At 42.8% G+C, this 20,915-nt stretch overlaps 1 protein-coding gene across 1 annotated transcript in view; it reads right to left on the bottom strand.

Annotated features, from left to right (window-relative positions):
* eys (eyes shut homolog) overlaps nt 1–20,915 on the bottom strand; it is a 1,854,977-nt gene that overhangs the window by 399,029 nt on the left and 1,435,033 nt on the right. The window contains exons 33-35 of the mRNA XM_073056513.1: nt 19,915–20,108; nt 12,469–12,560; nt 8,403–8,553 (exon numbers count right to left, since the gene is read on the bottom strand). Of these exons, the coding sequence (XP_072912614.1) occupies nt 8,403–8,553; nt 12,469–12,560; nt 19,915–20,108 (437 nt within the window). The remainder of the gene's footprint in view (nt 1–8,402; nt 8,554–12,468; nt 12,561–19,914; nt 20,109–20,915) is intronic.

The raw sequence follows: 20,915 nt of genomic DNA, 5'->3' as shown, positions 1-20,915 counted from the left end.
TGATTAGTCTTGACATAAAAATACAACTGCAGATGCTGTAAATCAAAGATTAGTCTTTGTGGATCAAGTAATTAGCCTTGAGCCTGGTACTCCACAAGGCTTGACCTTAGCCCCTTACTCATGACTGCATGACTAGATTCTGCATTAACTACATCTATAAATGCACAGGTGATACCACCATAGTGGACTTTGCCTCAAACAGCAATGAGTCAGAGTACAAGAAGGAGATAGACAGCTCAGTAACACGGTGTCATGCCAACAACCTTCCCTCAATGTCAGCAAAACAAAAGTGCTGGTCATTGACTTCAGGAATGGGGTATGCCCACATGCTCCTGTTTACATTAACAGTGCTGAGATTGCAATGGTTGAGATTGAATATCACCAATAGCCTTTCCTGGTCCAGCCATGGCCAAGAAAGCTCCCCAGTGCCTCTACATGGGAGGCTAAATAATTTTGGCATATCTTTGTTGACATTTAGTCATTTTTATTGATGCACCACGGAAAGCATCCGACCCAGATGCTTTGTACAGCAACTGCTCAGCCTGTGACCATGAGAAACTGCAGAGAACTGTTCACACAGCTCTGCTCATCATGGAAACCAGCCTCCCCTCCATAGACACTCTTTATGCTTCTTGCTGCCTCAGTAAGACTGCAAGCATAATCAAAGTCCACTCCCACTCTGAACGTTCACTAAACGCAAAGTACACTGCAGATGCTGTGGTCAGATCAAGATGTACAAACAAGCTGGATGAACTCAGCAGGTCAGGCAGCATCCGTTAAAATGAGCAGTCAATGTTTCGGACCGAGACCCTTCATCAGGACTGAAGAAGGAGGGGGCAGGGCCCTATAAAGAAGGTGGGGGGAGGGTGGAAGGTGCCAGGTGAAAATCCAATCAGAGGAAAGATCAAGGTGTGGGGGAGGGGAAGCAGGGAGGGGATAGGCCGGAGAGGTGAAGAAGGAATGTAAGAGGAAAGCACTATGGGTAGTAGAAGAAGGCAGAATCATGAGAGAGGTAATAGGCAGCTGGAAGAGTTGGCAGAGTGAAAGTGGGATGGTGGAAGGGAGAAGGAGAGAATTACTGGAAGTTGGAGAATTCGACGTTCATACCAAGGGGCTGGAGGCTACCCAGACGGTATATGAGGTCTTGCACCTCCAACCAGAGTTTGGCCTCATCATGGCAGTAGAGGAGGCCATGTATGGACATATCCAAATGGGAATGTGAAGCAGAGTTGAAGTGGGTGGCAACAGAGAGATCCTGTCTGTTGTGGCGGACGGAGCGTAGGTGCTCGATGAAGCGGTCCCCCAATCTGTGTTGGGTATCGCCGATGTAGAGGATGTCAAGAATTTACTTCTTCTTCTTCTTTCCTAAGATTCCCAAAGCCTTGATCACATTTAATGAACACTGGCCATTACACAGATCACTCAATTTGAAAATAAAACACAGATGATTAATGCCCAATAAGCATGACAAGAAAGAGTAAAGTGAAGAATAGAGCATTCACATGTATTCATTTTCAGTTTATTTCACTCCACCACTTATTTCAGCTCATGACTGTGACGTTGTGATTTCCTTCTGTAACACTGAGTTAGGAAGTTATCTAGATTCTGAGACACTTGCTAACTGATATCTTCAGATTTGGAAAAGCAGAGGTGCTTACGTACCAATCTGTTGACTTCAGTGTTCTTTTTTTCAAAATTATTGCCCCATTCACAATTTTTTTAATCCAATTCCCATGTGAAAGGTGCCCTTGAGTCTTTTCCCACCACACATTCAAAGATCATTAAAAATTGCTGATCAGACACATAATTCTGCACAACCTGCTTCTGGCTTGTTTGCCAATGAGCTTAAATCTGTCAAAGACACTCTGCTAACTGACAGTGCTTCGGGATTACACATTGAACAAACCATCACACTCATGGTAGTTATTCAACAAAAACCAAACCAGTAAACTTAATCATTCTACCATCCCTAGAATGCCAATGAGTAGACCTCCATAACCAGAGAGATTACTGGTAGTTTTATTTGCCGCACGTACATCAAATCATTGAAACATGCAGTGAAAATAGATCCCACCATTGTATATGGTATCATAGATGATGTGCTTTGATAATAAATTATCTTTGAACTTTGAAGTTTGTCGTTTTTGCATCAACGACCAGCCACTGTCTGAGATGTGGAGAGGTCAGCCCATAAGGATCGCCTTGCTTTTGGCACCAACATAGCATAACCACAACTATTCACCCTTACCTCTTTGGAATGTGAGATGAGACAGGAACACCCAGAGGAAACACACACAATCATGCACAAACTTCTTTAAAGGTTCAATTAATTATCGAAGTATGCATGCAGAATACAGATCCTCTCCAGATAGCCACAAAACAGAAAAGCCATGGAAGCAATTGAAAAAAAAGATATCAATACTCCCTCCCCACACACAAAAAGAAAAAGAAACAAAACCCATAACCCCCTCACTCGCACAAAAACTAACAGATTGTACACATGGAAAATGGCAGCTAGAACATCAAACACCAAAACACAACCCCCTCCCTTGTAAAAAAAACCTAACAAACACCCATGTAGAAAATACAACATCATCAAGCCCCCAACTAATAGATTGCCCACATGGAAAAACACCAACAAGAACATCAATCCCACCCCTCCTCAAATCCGCAACCACTCCCTCGCTGAAAAAAACTAACGTATCACACACTCGGAAAATGGCAACAAGTACGTCAAAACCGAATCCCCAAACACTGCCTCACTCAAAACAAACCCTGACCCCCACCACCCAACATGTCAATCAGCAACAAGAAAGAGAACACAGAAAACTGAATTAGACCATTATGAACTACAGTCTGCACCAAAAACAAAATAAATCTTAGAATTTTAATAACGTTCTCCGTCAGCATTGAGGGGAGTGACAGCTCGAACACAACCCTTCTGTAGAGGGTGACACAGCAGTACAGCAATCAATAGATAGTGACCACTCAACACAGTGTCAGAGACATCCATAAAGAGTGACCATTCGACACAACGGCACGGCCATCTGTAGAGAGTGACCATTCGACACAGCGGTATGGCCGTCTGTAGAGAGTGACCATTCGACACAGTGGCATGGCCATCCATAAAGAGTGACCATTCGACACAGCGGCACGGCCGTCTGTAGAGAGTGACCATTCGACACAACGGCACGGCCGTCTGTAGAGAGTGACCATTCGACACAGTGGCATGGCCGCCTGTAGAGAGTGACCATTCGACACAGCGGCACGGCCGCCTGTAGAGAGTGACCATTCGACACAGCGGCACGGCCGTCTGTAGAGAGTGACCATTCGACACAGTGGCATGGCCATCTGTAGAGAGTGACCATTCGACACAGTGGCACGGCCGTCTGTAGAGAGTGACCATTCGACACAGCGGCACGGCCGTCTGTAGAGAGTGACCATTCGACACAGCGGCACGGCCGTCTGTAGAGAGTGACCATTCGACACAGCGGCACGGCCGTCTGTAGAGAGTGACCATTCGACACAGCGGCACGGCCGTCTGTAGAGAGTGACCATTCGACACAGCGGCACGGCCGTCTGTAGAGAGTGACCATTCGACACAGCGGCATGGCCGTCTGTAGAGAGTGACCATTCGACACAGTGGCACGGCCGTCTGTAGAGAGTGACCATTCGACACAGCGGCACGGCCGTCTGTAGAGAGTGACCATTCGACACAGCGGCATGGCCGTCTGTAGAGAGTGACCATTCGACACAGCGGCACGGCCGTCTGTAGAGAGTGACCATTCGACACAGTGGCACGGCCGTCTGTAGAGAGTGACCATTCGACACAGCGGCACGGCCGTCTGTAGAGAGTGACCATTCGACACAGCGGCATGGCCGTCTGTAGAGAGTGACCATTCGACACAGCGGCATGGCCGTCTGTAGAGAGTGACCATTCGACACAGTGGCACGGCCGTCTGTAGAGAGTGACCATTCGACACAGCGGCACGGCCGCCTGTAGAGAGTGACCATTCGACACAGCGGCACGGCCGTCTGTAGAGAGTGACCATTCGACACAGTGGCATGGCCTTCTGTAGAGAGTGACCATTCGACACAGTGGCACGGCCGTCTGTAGAGAGTGACCATTCGACACAGCGGCACGGCCGCCTGTAGAGAGTGACCATTCGACACAGCGGCATGGCCGTCTGTAGAGAGTGACCATTCGACACAGCGGCACGGCCGCCTGTAGAGAGTGACCATTCGACACAGCGGCATGGCCGCCTGTAGAGAGTGACCATTCGACACAGTGGCATGGCCGTCTGTAGAGAGTGACCATTCGACACAGCGGCACGGCCGTCTGTAGAGAGTGACCATTCGACACAGCGGCACGGCTGTCTGTAGAGAGTGACCATTCGACACAGCGGTATGGCCGTCTGTAGAGAGTGACCATTCGACACAGCGGCACGGCCGTCTGTAGAGAGTGACCATTCGACACAGCGGCACGGCCGTCTGTAGAGAGTGACCATTCGACACAGCGGCACGGCCGTCTGTAGAGAGTGACCATTCGACACAGCGGCACGGCCGTCTGTAGAGAGTGACCATTCGACACAGCGGCATGGCCGTCTGTAGAGAGTGACCATTCGACACAGCGGCACGGCCGTCTGTAGAGAGTGACCATTCGACACAGTGGCATGGCCGTCTGTAGAGAGTGACCATTCGACACAGCGGTATGGCCGTCTGTAGAGAGTGACCATTCGACACAGCGGTATGGCCGTCTGTAGAGAGTGACCATTCGACACAGCGGCATGGCCGTCTGTAGAGAGTGACCATTCGACACAGCGGCACGGCCGTCTGTAGAGAGTGACCATTCGACACAGCGGCACGGCCGTCTGTAGAGAGTGACCATTCGACACAGCGGCACGGCCGTCTGTAGAGAGTGACCATTCGACACAGCGGCACGGCCGTCTGTAGAGAGTGACCATTCGACACAGCGGCACGGCCGTCTGTAGAGAGTGACCATTCGACACAGCGGCACGGCCGTCTGTAGAGAGTGACCATTCGACACAGCGGCACGGCCGTCTGTAGAGAGTGACAATTCGACACAGCGGCATGGCCGTCTGTAGAGAGTGACCATTCGACACAGCGGCACGGCCGTCTGTAGAGAGTGACCATTCGACACAGCGGCATGGCCGTCTGTAGAGAGTGACCATTCGACACAGCGGCATGGCCGTCTGTAGAGAGTGACCATTCGACACAGCGGCATGGCCGTCTGTAGAGAGTGACCATTCGACACAGCGGCACGGCCGTCTGTAGAGAGTGACCATTCGACACAGCAGCACGGCCGTCTGTAGAGAGTGACCATTCGACACAGCGGCATGGCCGTCTGTAGAGAGTGACCATTCGACACAGCGGCACGGCCGTCTGTAGAGAGTGACCATTCGACACAGCGGCACGGCCGTCTGTAGAGAGTGACCATTCGACACAACGGCATGGCCGTCTGTAGAGAGTGACCATTTGACACAGTGGCACGGCCATCTGTAGAGAGTGACCAACGGCACGGCCGTCTGTAGAGAGTGACCATTCGACACAGCGGCACGGCCGTCTGTAGAGAGTGACCATTCGACACAGCGGCACGGCCGTCTGTAGAGAGTGACCATTCGACACAGCGGCACGGCCGTCTGTAGAGAGTGACCATTCGACACAGTGGCACGGCCTTTTGTAGAGACTCTCGGTGAATACCGTGGCACGGCTCCCGCTTGGTCTCCTGCATGTTCATCTCAACATTTCTCTTTTCCTTGATGCATTAATTGGTGAGAGACGGAGTCAGTCTTGGCCCTGCACCTTGTCCCTGAGCTGTTCCTCAAGGAAGCTCATGCTCGCGCTCCTTTCCTGGAATTTTCTCAGGTTCAACAGATTGCTAGGTCACTCGATCAAATTCCAAACTGTCAGTCACAAGCTCCAACAAAAATAAGTAGAAGGCATCGAAAAAGTGAAACAATTGACTATCTGGAAGATGTCACAAGAGGAATTATTGTTTGATCGTGCCACCTTGACTGGAAGACCCTTATAGACAGTGGCAGAATTGAACCTGAACTCCTACACTATCATCTGTTTGTCACAATGGTTTCCATGTTCTAATCATTTATTTATTTATATTTAGATATGCAGCATAGTAATAGTCTCTTGCAGCCCCATGAGCCCCTGCAGCCCAGTTACACCCATGTGACAAATCAACCCACTAACCCGTACATCTTTGGAATGTGGGAGAAAACTGCAATACCCAGAGGAAAGCCACATGGTCACAGGTAGCAGTGAGCATAACCTGTGGTCAACGTTTCCTCAAGCTTAGACTTCTAAATATTTCACAGGCTCGGATCTAACCTAATTTTTATCTGTAGCAAATCAACAAGTTCCATCAATTAAAAAGAGATTAGAGTAGGTTTTCTAGAATACTATTTTAAATGCTTCTGGCCACTTGGTAGATCCAATATTAACACAAAATTTGTGCCAATGAATGCTTCAGTTAGGAGCCATTTTTGGATGCTTTCTTGTAAAATTCCACTAAGTGAACTCTCAGTGCATCAGTAAACCGATCACTAAACTGACAAAGCTCAGACAACTTCAATTCAGCCATGAACACTGAAATAGACTTCCATTCATTTGGTCCCATTTATGAAACCTAAGGTATTCTGGAGTCAATAATAATTTTGGTTCTGCCTTGCTCTCATGATATTAGCAAAGCTCATTTTGCCTGGTTTGGATGGTTCAGTTAAACTTTGAAGCAAGCGATTTGACTTTAAACTGATTGGCACTCATTTCTCATTGGCTATTCCATTTGCTTTAAAATACTGCTCAAACTGTTCAATATACAAAATCTAGTTATCTGTTGTGCAATGGAACACATCTATTTTTCCAATGTAGCCAGCTATTTCTGCTTTTTTAATGACTATTATCATTCGGTACTTACTGATTATGAACCCGTGAATTCTTCTGTCTTCTATTTTTTTTTTTAACTTACCCATCTTTCATTTTGTGAAGAAAAACTGCTAATCTGAACAAAAAATGTATTGCATTTTTTTTACTCAAATGTCTCACTGTGTGCTTCAAAAGGTAGGTAGTTGTGTTCATTTTTAAAATATTTAATTGCCTCTGTGATATTTTGTAACTCCAAACCATAAAAGTTATTTGAAATAAAAACAAGGGAGTCCAGAATAACCTATCTAACTTTGAACAACACACACAAAATGCTGGTAGAACACAGCAGGCTAGTCAGCATCTATAGGGAGAAGCGCTGTCGACGTTTCGGGACGAAGGGTCTCGGCCCAAAACGTCGACAGCGCTTCTCCCTATAGATGCTGCCTGGCCGCTGTGTTCCACCAGCATTTTGTGTGTGTTGTTTGAATTTCCAGCATCTGCAGATTTCCTTGTGTTTGCTATCTAACTTTGAGTTTACTTTAAGTGAGGCACGCAGGTTTCACATGGTGGCAGGTTGATGTATGCCATTCATGTACTTCACACATATAACCATAATAAATTATTTAAACAATAAAGAATGCTTGATCAAACAATAAGCAACACACACAAAATGCTAGAGGAACTCAGCAGGCCAGGCAACATCTACAGAAAAGATTAAACAAATGACATTTCAGACTGAGAACCTTCATCAGGACTGAAAGGAAGTTAGATTTTCAGCATTTCCAGATTTTCTCATGTTTGGAATATATTTATAATATTACTCAGAAACTACTGAAATATTAAATGCACAACACACACTAAATGTTGGAGGAACTCAGCAGGTCAGCAGTATCTATAGAGAGGAATAGAGAGGCTGATGAAGGATCTCAGCCTGAAAAGTTGACTCTGTTTCTTTCCACAGATGCTGTCTAATGTGCTCAGTTCTGCTTGCATTTTGTGCCTGTTAGTCTGGATCTCCAGCATTTGCAGAATCTCTTGTGTTTGTGAGAGACTGGAAGATTTGAGATTATTTTCTTTCAAGCAAGGAAGGTTAAAAAGAACCTTTGTTAAATGTCCAAAGTAGGAAAGTGATTTGACAGAATAGTTGGCAAAAACTGTTTCACTATTAGGTAAGCGACATTCACACATAGATTGCTAAAGTGGGAGATAGATAGGAAAATTTAAGCACTAATTGTTATGTGATGCTGTGCTTAATGGAAGCCTGTTCAATAGTAACTTTTAAATTATGTTGGGAAATGAAACATGTGCAAAACTCTGTAGAAAGACCAGGAGGAGGAAGAAGACCAGGCTTTCTTTTTTAGGAGGGATTAGCAGCCCAGGACTGAAGACACTGGAGAGCTGCTGTCAGTGGCCCATGTCCCAGTAGGGGTGATGGTCGTAAGAAGAAGAAGATTAGAAACATCTCAAAAGGATACAATATCATTCAGGAGGATCTGATGCCTTACCTGATTTGGGTGGTAGCTGATTGGTAGGCCTCCTACAAAGACAGGTCCTGTTAGCTGATTGACAAGGTGAGACCAGATATTGTAGGATGTGCTGCTCACTGTGGTGACCCCTGACACTGTGACCACAGCATTGCATGGAAGCAGGTCTTGCCTGTACAAAAGGTTGTAACATAAAATGAAATATTTTCACACTTAAAGCACAATTGTCAAAATCAATTTCATACTCAACCTTTGGCAATTTAAAACATACAAGAAAATATTTTTATATTTGTGTTGATTTAATTCTGAAATATAGTGAACATTTATTTCAGAATGCAATCTTGCAGCCAACATAGCTAGTTCAAAAGAAATTGCATATAATTTAAACCTTCCTTCATTCATTCTGACCTATTCAGATCATATAAGCAATTGCAAGATTCTGCAAAACTAAATGGGTTTATAAAATCAACAAATAGCTCTTGCATTACAAATACATTCTCTGATTTCCTAAAATAGACTTAGAGTACATAACTCACATTATATTCTACATTTGAAATTAAGAAAGTCTAATTTCTGAAGAGGAATTAGATAAATGATTAAATGAGATAAAAAATGTACAGAGCTATGGAGAAAGAGAATGACTAATTGCTTCTGAGTTTCAAAAGACAGTGCAGACAGACTGTGCCAAATAGTTCTATAATTCTAAGCAATGGCATAATGTATGTTTAATGATAAATAGTGAGGCAATTGTACAATGACTTGGAGGCTGAAGGTTACATGGTTGACTTCCTGTACAAAGACTTGTGATTTCAGCCACTTTTGCACAGGTAACAAATGGTCGCACCCCTTTTCTTAGAAGAGTGAGTAAACCAAGCATTTCATGTCATGTTGCTTTGTGACCTGATAACATTCAATGCATTGAGTGAAAATCCATCTGCAGTTCCCAAGAGTTGGGAACAGACTAATCACCAGAGGCTGCAGAACACACCAGGAACTAGCTTCAGTGCTTGGAACCTGCTCCCATTTTTAGCAAACGGAGGAGTTGAAGCAGGTTACAACTGAAATCTGTCACATTGTTCCCCTGAACCTTCAGTCCACTTTGCAAGATTTTCCACAGAAAATTTACTGCAGGGAACTCTTCAGGATTCAAGATTCAAGGCTGTTTAATGTCATTTCCAATACACAAGTGTAAAGTGGAACAAAATAATTGTTACTCCAGATCCAATGTAGCATATAAAAAGCACACTAAGATAAAGAACACAGTAATAAAAGCACAAAAAATGTAAATATATAAGATAGTTTATATACATAGAGTGATTGCATGTCCATAAAGTGATGTTTGGAAGAGAAATGTCTGTGCATAAGATGGCTCTGACAGGAAGTGATAAAATAGAAGTGGTGGGGAGTGAGTTGTTGATCAGCACTACTGCTTGGGGAAAGTCACTGCTTTTCAGTATCTGCTTTTGTTCCTGAATCAGGACAGCAAGTAACAGAATTGAATGCTCAGTAATATCAAAAATCCAGCGACAGGGCAGCACTTCATAGCTTCTGTGAACAGATACTGTAAGTATTCAGATTAAAGAAATGTGTAAAAATAATAGGGTTGTTGTCATGGGGGGTTTCAACTTCTCTAATATAAACCAGGACCTTTGTACATGGGAATTAGAGGGGGCAGAATTTGTTAACTGTATCCAGGATGGTTTCTTAAATCAATATGTGGATGGTCCAATTAGAGGAGGGGTGGCACTAGAGCTTCTGTTGGGTAATGAGCTATTCAGTGGGTGAGCAGTTAGAGAACAGCGACCACAACTCTTTAGCTTTCAGGATAGCTATAGATAAGGATAGGCATGGTCCTTGTGGGAGAGTTTTAAATTAAAGTAGGACAAATTACAAGAGCATTAGGCAGGAACTAAGAAGTGTTAATTGGGAACACCTTTTCTCTGGCAAGTCCACATCAGACATGTGGAGGATGTTTAAAGGTCTATTGCACAGTGTACAGGAAAGGTATGTTTCTTTTAGAAGGAATGATGGGGATGGAAAAATAAGAGATCCTTGGATGATTAATTTATTCTAGAAGAAAAAGGAAAAGTATGTAAAGCTTCAGAATTTAGGATCAAAGAAAGCACAAGAGGAGTATAAAGAAGCCAGAAAAGAACTAAAGAAGGAAATTAGGAAATCCAGGAGGGGCCATGAAAAGTCCTGTGTAAGTACGATTATTGTGAATCCCAAGGTATTCTATACATACATCAAGAGCAAAGGGATAACTAGGGAGTGGGTAGGAGCACACAAGGAGAAAGGGGGGAACATTTGCTTGAATGAAGAGAATGTGAGTGAGTAATTAACGAGTACTTTGTTCCAGTATTTACCAAGGAAAAGGATATAAGGGACCAGGAGATCAGTGCAGTGCAGTCTATAAATACATTACAGCAGTCAGAGGTTAAGGAGGAGGAAGTGATGGGCCTCCTAATGAGTATTAAGAAATATGTCCCCATGGTGTAATGGGATTTACCCCAGGTTATTAATGGAGGCAAGGGATGAGATTGCTGGGGCCTTGGTCAGTATATTCATGTCCTCTCTAGGCACAGGCAAAGTTCTGAGGATCGGTGAGTGGCTAATGTTGTAACTCTATTTAAGAAGGGAATCCTAGGAACTGTAGTTTGGTGAGTCTCACATCAGTTGTACGGAAATTGCTGGAGATAATTCTTAGGGATAGGATATATGAGCATCTGGAAACTCATAGCCTTATTAGGGACAGCCAGTTTGGCTTTGTGTGGGGCAGGTTGTGTCTTACTAACTTGACAGAGTTTTTCAACAAGATGACGAGAGGGATTGATGAGGGTAGGGCAGTGGATATAGACTACATGGATTATAGAAAGCCATTTGACAAAGACCCTCATGGGAAGCTAATCCAGAAGATTAATATGTATGGATCTGTGGTGAATTGGCTGTTTGTATTCTGAAGTGGCTTGCACAGAGAAGACAGAGGGTAATAGTTGAAAGGGCTTATTCATGCTGGTAGTCTGTAATTTGTGGTGTTCTACAAGGAACTGTGCTGGGACCTCTGCTATTTATGATGTATATATATGACCTGGATGAAAATATAATGGATGATATGAACATTATGCTAACACCAGGACTGGTGGAGTTGTGGATAGTGTAGAAGAATGGAAAAAAGTACAGCACAATATAGTCCAATTTCAGATATGGGCTGAGAAATGGTAGATGGAATCTAACCCTGATAAATGTGAGGTGCTGCACCTCAGTAGGGCAAATACAAGGAGACAGTACATTATTAAGAGCAAGATCCTTAACAATGTTGCTGAGCATAGAGATCTTGGGATCCAAGTTCATAGCTCCTTGAAAGATCAATAAGCTGGTTAAGAAGGCTTATGTAATGCTTACTTTAATAGTCAAGGTACTGACTTCAAATGTCAGGAGGTTATGTTGCAACTTTATAAAATTCTGATTAGGCCACATCTGGAGTATTGCATAATATTCTGGCAGGCCCACTATAAGAAGGATATTGAGGTTTTGGAGAGGGTGCAGATGATGTTTACCAGGATGCTGCCTGGTTTAGAGGGCATGTGCTATTACAGAGGATGGATAAACTTGGTTTGTTTTCTTTGGAGCCATGGAAGCTGAGGGGAGATCTGACAGAGGTTTATAAGATTTTGAGATGCATAGATAACACAGGGAGAATCTATTTCCCAGAGTTGAAATGTCTAATATCAGAGGGCATGCATTGAAAGTGAGAGGGGTAAGTAGGGTCAAGGGGGATCTGAGGGGTAGGTTTTTTTACTCAGAGAGTGGTAGATGTCTGGAATGCACCGCCTGGTATGGTGGTAGAGGCAGATACATTTGAGGCATTTAAAGAGATGTTTAGACAGGCACATGGATGTAAGGAAGATGGATGGATATGGACATTGTGTAAGTAGGAGGGATTAGTGCTTGAGTGTTTTTGATTTGCTTTTTGGCTGGTTGGGACAACATTGTGGGTCAAAGGTCCTGTACCTGTGGGTACTGTTTTATGATCTATGTAAATGCGTTTCTATTCTCCCAGTGCATCTGGCGACAAAAGGTGTCTCACCTGATGAGAATATCGAAAGTCCTCCCATCATTGACTCTTGCTGAAGTGTTTACATTCTGTATTTCTGCTGAAGGACTGCATACAAACTGGAACTGTTAAAATAATACATTTTAACCTTATGGAATCAGCTTCACCAGAGAATGAAAGCTTGAAAGCAAAGATAGTTGTTAATCCTAAACAAAACATTTTACTCAGTTAGTGATTTATCTGATATGCTGGGCTCAAAGTGCTCTTGAAGGTACCTTGGTGAAAGAGTTAGTCATAGAGTGAAAGAGTCACAGAGACGTTCAGCTCTGAGGCAGGTCATTCAGCTCACAAAGTTTGCACAACTATAAAACATGTATTTAGTGTCTATTCCATTTAACTTTCCACAACCTACAGACTTACTTTCAAGGACTCTGCAACTCAAGTTTTCAATAATATTTCTTTTTTTTATTTGCACAATGTATCTTCTTTTGCACATTGGCTGTTTCTCAGTTTTATGCATAATTTTTCTATAAATGCTCTTGTTTATCTTTATTTTTCTGTAAATGTCTGCAAAAAAATAAATCTCAACGTAGTATATGGTGACATATATGTACCATATATGGTAAGTGGTGTTATGGTGTATGTACATAGATAATAAATTGACTTTGACATTCCCCACATCCCCATCTTCTCCCCCAGATTCTACTATTGCCAGTGTACAAGGGTCAATTTACAGTGGCTAATTAACCTATCAATCCCAAACAACTTTGGAATGTAGTAGGATCCAGAGCAACTGGGGGAAACCCAGGTAATGACAGGGAAAAAGTGAAGATACTGCACAGATAACAGTAGAAGGTCTGGATTGAACCCAGGTCTCTGGAGCTATCAGTTACCAGCTCTGCTAGCAGTGCCCTTGTGCCACACCAACATCAGTGATGAGAGCACAACTCAAGGACATTACAAGGTCAAGTGTAATTTGACAACTGCCTTGCCATTTTGAGTTCAGAGTTCAAAGTAAATTTATTGTCAAAGTACATATATGTCACCACATATTGCTCTGAGATTCATTTTCTTGCAGGTTTTCACAGTAGAACAACTAAATACTATAGAATCAAAGAAAAACTATACACAAAGCCTGACAAGCTTGTCAATGAGCAAAAAAAAAATAAAATAAAAAAGATTTAAATACTACTACTACTACTACTAATAATAATAATAAAGTAAATAAATAATACTGAGAACTTGAGTTGTAGAGTCCTTGAAGGTGAGTCTTCAGATTGTAGAAGCAGTTCAGTGTTGAGGTAAGTGTTGCACACTCTGAATTAATGTCACATAGCTGAAGGAGGATCAGGTAGTTCTGGACCTGGGGGGGGTGGTGATGAAACTGGACAGGTGGTTAGACAGAGTATGCTCTTGTGGTGGTGGTAATATACCAGAACTAGGATTGCTGCAAGAAAGAACAAAGGTTGAACAAGAGCAAAGGTCCTGTAAATGTAGTAAGACCAGACCTGATGCACTGGGAACTGATTTAGAGAAAGTGGAAACAGCTACTGAAAGATAAATCACTGTCAGAGAAATGGGAGGCCTTCAAGAAGGAGATTCAGAAAAGAGTGGATTTAATGGATAGTGTGGAAACAGAGAAGGTGGGTTAGATCCCAAGAGACATTCTTTCTATTACTGACATAAAAAAAGAAACAATGCTGGCACTTTGGTTAAATAGGGAATTGTGTAAGATTTTGGAATGGAGGAATTAATAAAGAATTTAACATTTTGATAAAGGGAGTCCTATATCCAGAGTCAGATGAGTTTTAGCCCAGACTTTTAAAAGAAATAAAGAAAGAAATTGCTGAAACTTTGACCATCATATTTTAATCCTCCCTGGCTATAAGACCTTCAGACGTGAAAGCCATTTGGCCCATCAAGTCTGCTCCCCCATTCCACCATGGCTGATTTATTATCTGTCTAGCTAAAGAAATTCCTCCTCATATCTCTCCTAAAGGAGCATCCTTGCTATAGAGGTGATGGCACAGAATTTAAGGATTGCTTATATTGGACTGTGGCTTAAAACTTGTTAAGATTGGCAGGCAGTTACTTTACCTTCAGCGGTCAGCAAATTATTCCAAGGGAAGGTATAAAGCTTCATCTAAAAGACAGAGATTAACCATGGATTTACTACTAGGTTACTCTTGGCCAATTTATCTGACTTTTTGAGGGGGTGACAAGAGTGGGGAGGGGCTGGCACTGGCAACAGTCGTGGGGATCAATGAGATAAATACATTTGCTGTAGGGTGCATGGTTTTAATAAGACTTTGATCATGGTCCCACAGGGCAGATTGGACAAAGGCATAAAAGACCACATGATTTAAAGAATGGTAGATTAGATTTCAAATTGACCCAGCAGCAGGAAGCAAGGATAATGTTTGACAACTGCGTTTGGACCTGAGAGGTTGCTAGTGGTGGGATTAATACTTTTGTCCTTTGTTTTACTACAGTATATATTAACATTTTGATGCAAAGACTGGATGAGGAAGTTTGCAGATCAGACGAAAACTGGTTGATGGGGAGGAGGAAAACCTTAGATTCCAGGAAGATATGAATGCTCTAAATAGGGGAAATGGAATTCAGTCCAGAAAAGGGTGAAGTAATGCACATAAAGTGTTATCAGGCAAAAGACTACAACGGCAATAAGTACATGGAAGGAGATTGAAGCAAGCTCACATCTTCTTGAACTCAGAGGTCAGATTGAAAGGGTTCTTTAAAAGGGCACCTGAAGGATCAGATGGGTCTATTGAGGAATATAGGGTAACAAGAAAGGAGCTTAAGCAGGGGCTGAGGAGAGCAAGAAGTGGGCATGAGAAGGCCTTGGCGAGTAGGGTGAAGGAAAACCCCAAGGCATTCTTCAATTATGTGAAGAACAAAAGGATGACAGGAGGACCAATTAGAGATAAAAGTGGGAAGATGTGCCTGGAGGCTGTGGAAGTGAGCGAGGTCCTCAATGAATACTTCTCTTCAGTATTCACCAATGAGAGGGAACTTGATGATGGCGAGGACGATGAGTGAGGTTGATGTTCTGGAGTATGTTGATATTAAGAGAGAGGAGGTGTTGGAGTTGTTAAAATACATTAGGGCGGATAAGTCCCCGGGGCCTGACGGAATATTCCCCAGGCTGCTCCACGAGACGAGCGAGGAGATTGCTGAGCCTCTGGCTAGGATCTTTATGTCATCTTTGTCCACAGGAATGGTACCGGAGGATTGGAGGGAGGTGAATGTTGTCCCCTTGTTCAAAAAAGGTAGTAGGGATAGTCCGGGTAATTATAGACCAGTGAGCCTTACAGCTGTGGTGGGAAAGCTGTTGGAAAAGATTCTTAGAGATAGGATCTATGGGCATTTAGAGAATCATGGTCTGATCAGGGACAGTCAGCATGGTTTTGTGAAGGGCAGATCATGCCTAACAAGCCTGATAGAGTTCTTTGAGGAGGTGACCAGGCATATAGATGAAGGTAGTGCAGTGGAAGTGATCTACATGGATTTTAGTAAGGCATTTGACAAGGTTCCACATGGTTTGCTTATTCAGAAAGCCAGAAGGCATGGGATCCAGGGAAGTTTGGCCAGGTGGATTCAGAATTGGCTTGCCTGCAGAAGGCAGAGGGTTGTGGTGGAGGGAGTACATTCAGATTGGAGGGTTGTGACTAGTGGTGTCCCACAAGGATCTGTTCTGGGACCTCTACTTTTCGTGATTTTTATTAACGACCTGGATGTGGGAGTAGAAGGGTGGGTTGGCAAATTTGCAGACGACACAAAGATTGGTGGTGTTGCAGATAGTGTAGAGGATTGTCGAAGATTGCAGAGAGACATTGATAGGATGCAGAAGTGGGCTGAACAGTGGCAGATGGAGTTCAACCCGGAGAAGTGTGAGGTGGTACACTTTGGAAGGACAAACTCCAAGGCAGAGTACAAAGTAAATGGCAGGATACTTGATAGTGTGGAGGAGCAGAGGGATCTGGGGGTACATGTCCACAGATCCCTGAAAGTTGCCTCACAGGTAGATAGGGTAGTTAAGAAAGCTTATGGGGTGTTAGCTTTCATAAGTCGAGGGATAGAGTTTAAGAGACGCGATGTAATGATGCATCTCTATAAAACTCTAGTTAGGCCACACTTGGAGTACTGTGTCCAGTTCTGGTTGCCTCACTATAGGAAGGATGTGGAAGCATTGGAAAGGGTACAGAGGAGATTTACCAGGATGCTGCCTGGTTTAGAGAGTATGGATTATGATCAGAGTTTAAGGGAGCTAGGGCTTTACTCTTTGGAGAGAAGGAGGATGAGAGGAGACATGATAGAGGTGTACAAGATATTAAGAGGAATAGACAGAGTGGACAGCCAGTGCCTCTTCCCCAGGGCAGCACTGCTCAGTACAAGAGGACATAGCTTTAAGTTAAGGTGAGGGAAGTTCAAGGGGGATATTAGAGGAAGGTTTATCACTCAGAGAGTGGTTGGTGCATGGAATGCACTGCCTGAGTCAGTGGTGGAGGCAGACACACTTGTGAAGTTTAAGAGACTACTAGACAAGTATATGGAAGAATTTAAGGTGGGGGCTTATATGGGAGGCAGGGTTTGGAGGTCAGTACAACATTGTGGGCCGAAGGGCCTGTAATGTGCTGTACTATTCTATGTTCTATGAAATGCTTTCCTTAGTTGTAAGTAAGGCAGAGAATACAATATCATGGAGATTGTGTAGACTCTATCTAGACAGCAACTTGACCATAGTCTAAAATTGTGGTCACTACATTACAGGAGAGACATGAGTGCTCTGGAAAGGACTAAAGGAACATAAGTGAGCACATTGCCAGGGTTGGAAAAATAGTTGCCATGAGGTAACTTTGGATTAGCTGGTGTTGTTTACTTCAGTGGAGGCTGAAGGGAAATTTAATGAGATGAATAAAATTTGAGGGGACTGGGTAGAGTTAATAGCAAAGATTTGCTTTTGAGCTGAGAACAAAATTAAGGGGAATATATTAGAAGTAATTGGTAAAGTGATAATGCAAGTACGAGGAAAGGTTTCACACAAATAGCACTGCCTGCAAGGATAGTGAAAGCCGTAACAACACTTGCACGCATACTTGAAGTGCCCTGATCGACAAGGCTCCACATGCAGCATTAGAAGAGTGTGCTAGACAATCAGAGAGTCATGGAAAGATACAACATGGAAACAGGATCTTATGACCACCTAGTCCACATTGTCCATTTACACTAGTCTAACACAAATCCCATTTTATTCTCCTCAAACCCACCCTCCAAATAACCCCTTCTCCAGCCCTCTCTCAAGTTCTGCCACTCGCTACGAGTAATTAACTTGTCAGTCCAAATATCTTTAGCATATGAGAGACAGCAAGAGTGCCCAGAGGAAGATGACACAGTTCCAGGGAGAACTGAGAAACTCCTTGTAGATAGCTCTGGTTGTCAGGATGGGACATGGATCACTAGAGTTGTGAGGCAGCAATGCTCAGGGCTGAGGCACTGTGCTGGCCAATTGGGCTTTCTTACTTACATAGACGCAATGGGTTGAGTTGCCTCCATTCTGGGCATATATTTTCTTTGATTCTAAGAGTTAGTAGGTTGAATCCCCTCTATCCCCAACTTCATGCAATATTTAAAAGGGATATTGGCTCTCTTTCACTTATTAGACAGTTCCAAAGGGTCAAGGAAACCTTGGATCCACTCCTGTTCATTGGGATCGGAGGAAGATGAAGACTCCTGTGTGAGATCTGCAGACTTTGCCACTGATGAGGCAGGTTTTGCATGATGTGGATGGGTGGATGGCTTGTGATGCAGTCTGCTTCTTTTCTTGTGGATTCTGTCAACTCCAACTGTAGAAACTCGTGCAACTCAATGCTCTCTAGATGCATCTCCAATCAGAGCAGTTACAGAGCACAGAATCTTGTATATTTTTTTTATCATGCTCTTCTCCATGTCCACTCTATCTAGGCCTTTCAGTATTCCATAGGTTTCAATGAGATCCCACCCCTCCATCCTTCTACCAACTCCAGTGAGTACAGGCCTGGAACAACATACAGGCCCAGAACCAAGTATAGTAATAATAAACATTTCCTTTTGTGGGTCCCAGTTGTTATAAGTGTCACACAGTGGGTTCAGATTGTTAGAGGTCTCTTGGCTTTTGGATTCTTAATGTGAGGCCTAATTTCTCATTTGCTTCAGAGGATGAGTCAAGGGTGACTTGTATACTTCAACTGCAAAATAGCATCACAGATAAACAATCAGGTGAAGAAAGCATTTAGTATAATGTCATTCATCAGTCAGGGGATGGAACACAATGTTGAGTGTAGGAGGTGGAACACAATGTTTTACTTGTACAAGGTTTTAATGAGGCCATACTTGGAGTACTGCGTACAGTTTCAGTAATTCTGTTATAAGAAAGATATGGTTAAACTGGAATAAATGTTACGAGGATGTTGCCAGGACTAGAGGACCTGAGGACTAGAAGAAGGGGTTGGCCAAACTTGATTTTTACTCCTTGGAGCATAGAAGAATGAGACCATAAGACACTGGAGCAGACTTAGCCCATTTGGCCTGTCAAGTCTGCTCTGCCATTCCATCAGGGCCGATTTATTATCCCTCTCAACCTCAATCTCCTCTCTTCTCCCCGTAACTTTTGACACCCTGATTAATCAAGAACATATCAACTTCTGCCTTAAATATACCCAATGATTCAGGTTGCAATCTGTATTTGGTAATGAATTCCACAGATTCTCCATCCTCTGGCTAAAAACATTTTTCCAAATCTCTGTTCTAAATGGATGTCTTTCTATTCTGAGGCTGTTGTCTCTGGTCCATGACTGCTCTCACTACCTGAAACATCCCCTTCACATCCACTCTGTATAGGGTGTTCAATATTCAATAGGTTTCAATGTGGTACTCTTATTCTTCTAAACTCTAGCGAGTACAGACCTGGAGTCATCAAACACTCGTCATATGTTAAATGAGGACTAACCTGAGAGAAATGTTGAAAATTATGAGAGGGATAGATAAGGAAGATGGTTGCAGTCTCTTCCCCATGGCAGAGAACACCAAAGCTCACAGGGATAGATTTAAGTTGCAATTACAATACCCTGCCCTTCAACTTTAACCCATTCCAGAAACCAACCTCACCTTTCCTTAAAAATCCATGCAAATACCTCCAAGACCAAGAATACAGGTTCATGCAAAAATTAAATGTAGGATGATTATGAGCCACCTGCTTAAAATAATTTAACTAAGTTATAATATCGAAGACCAGTTATACTACAAAATCTGAATGATGCTTTGGGAACTGATACTGGACAATGTAAAATCATCCATGAGTATATACCAAATAAAATTAAATGTATTCAGGTGCCTCACACCTTTTTTAAGGCAGGATGAAAGATGAAAGATGTGCCATAAAGAATAACCATTCATTACAGTTTGAGTCACTTTAGATTGTACCTGCAAGAAGCCTTGTTCAATAAAGAGCTTGAAGAAGAAAAAATCAGTTGCTTGCTGGCTTTCTACGTAGAAAAGTGTTCCATAGGAGCTGTAGGTCTGGAATCGTACTGAGATGTTGTTTCGAGGGAGCAAGTGGAAACCTAAAAATTCCAAGAGTGAATTCCCATAAAATTGAGCAGAACTGAAATGGGAATCTGTGGAGGGTGAAAGAGGAGAAAGGTGATCAGAGACAAATTACTAAAAATCAAGAAGCAAGCTGCAGATGCTAGAAATCTGAAATAAAATTTAAAAATGGTGGAAATAGTGAGTCAGCCATGCAGCATGTATGGATAGAAACTTTAAAGGTATTTTATGAACAAAGTACATATATGTCACCAGATACAATGCTGAGATTCAATTTTTCTGTGGGCGTTCACAGCAAACACTAGAAACACAACAGAATCAATTAAAAGACCACACCCAATATGACAGACAAACAACCATTGTGCAAAAGACAATAAACTGTCCAAATACAAATGGAAATAATAATACTATTAAATAAATAAACAATAAATATTGAGATGAAAAGTCCATAAAGTGAGTCCATAGATTATGAGAACTGTTGTGTATTTAATATTTTAGTAATATTTGAGTAATATTGTAAATATATTGTTTGATTAAGCATTCTTTGTTGTATAAATAATTCATTACAGTTTTATGTAAAAATATGTGAATGGCATACGTCATTATGGCACTACATCATATATGTGCATCTTGCTAAAGTAAAAATGAAATTAGACATGAGTTATTCCCCAGCTCTCCCATGTTTATCTTTTGATTAGTTTCCAGAGTTACCAAACAAAATAGGAACAGTGCAGTGAAGGAGTGAGTGAAGTTCAGTGAAGTAATTCCCCCCGATTCAAGAGCCTGGTAGTTGAGGGGTAATATAGGTAAGTGTTCCCGAACCTGGTAATGTGAGTCCTGAGACTTTTGTACCTTATCCCTGATGGCAATAATGAGAA

The sequence above is a fragment of the Hemitrygon akajei genome, chromosome 9, assembly GCF_048418815.1.
Source record: "Hemitrygon akajei chromosome 9, sHemAka1.3, whole genome shotgun sequence".
Taxonomy (NCBI): Eukaryota; Metazoa; Chordata; class Chondrichthyes; order Myliobatiformes; family Dasyatidae; genus Hemitrygon; species Hemitrygon akajei.
Note: the sequence above shows the minus strand (reverse complement) of the source record. Positions and strands in the feature narration are given on the sequence as shown.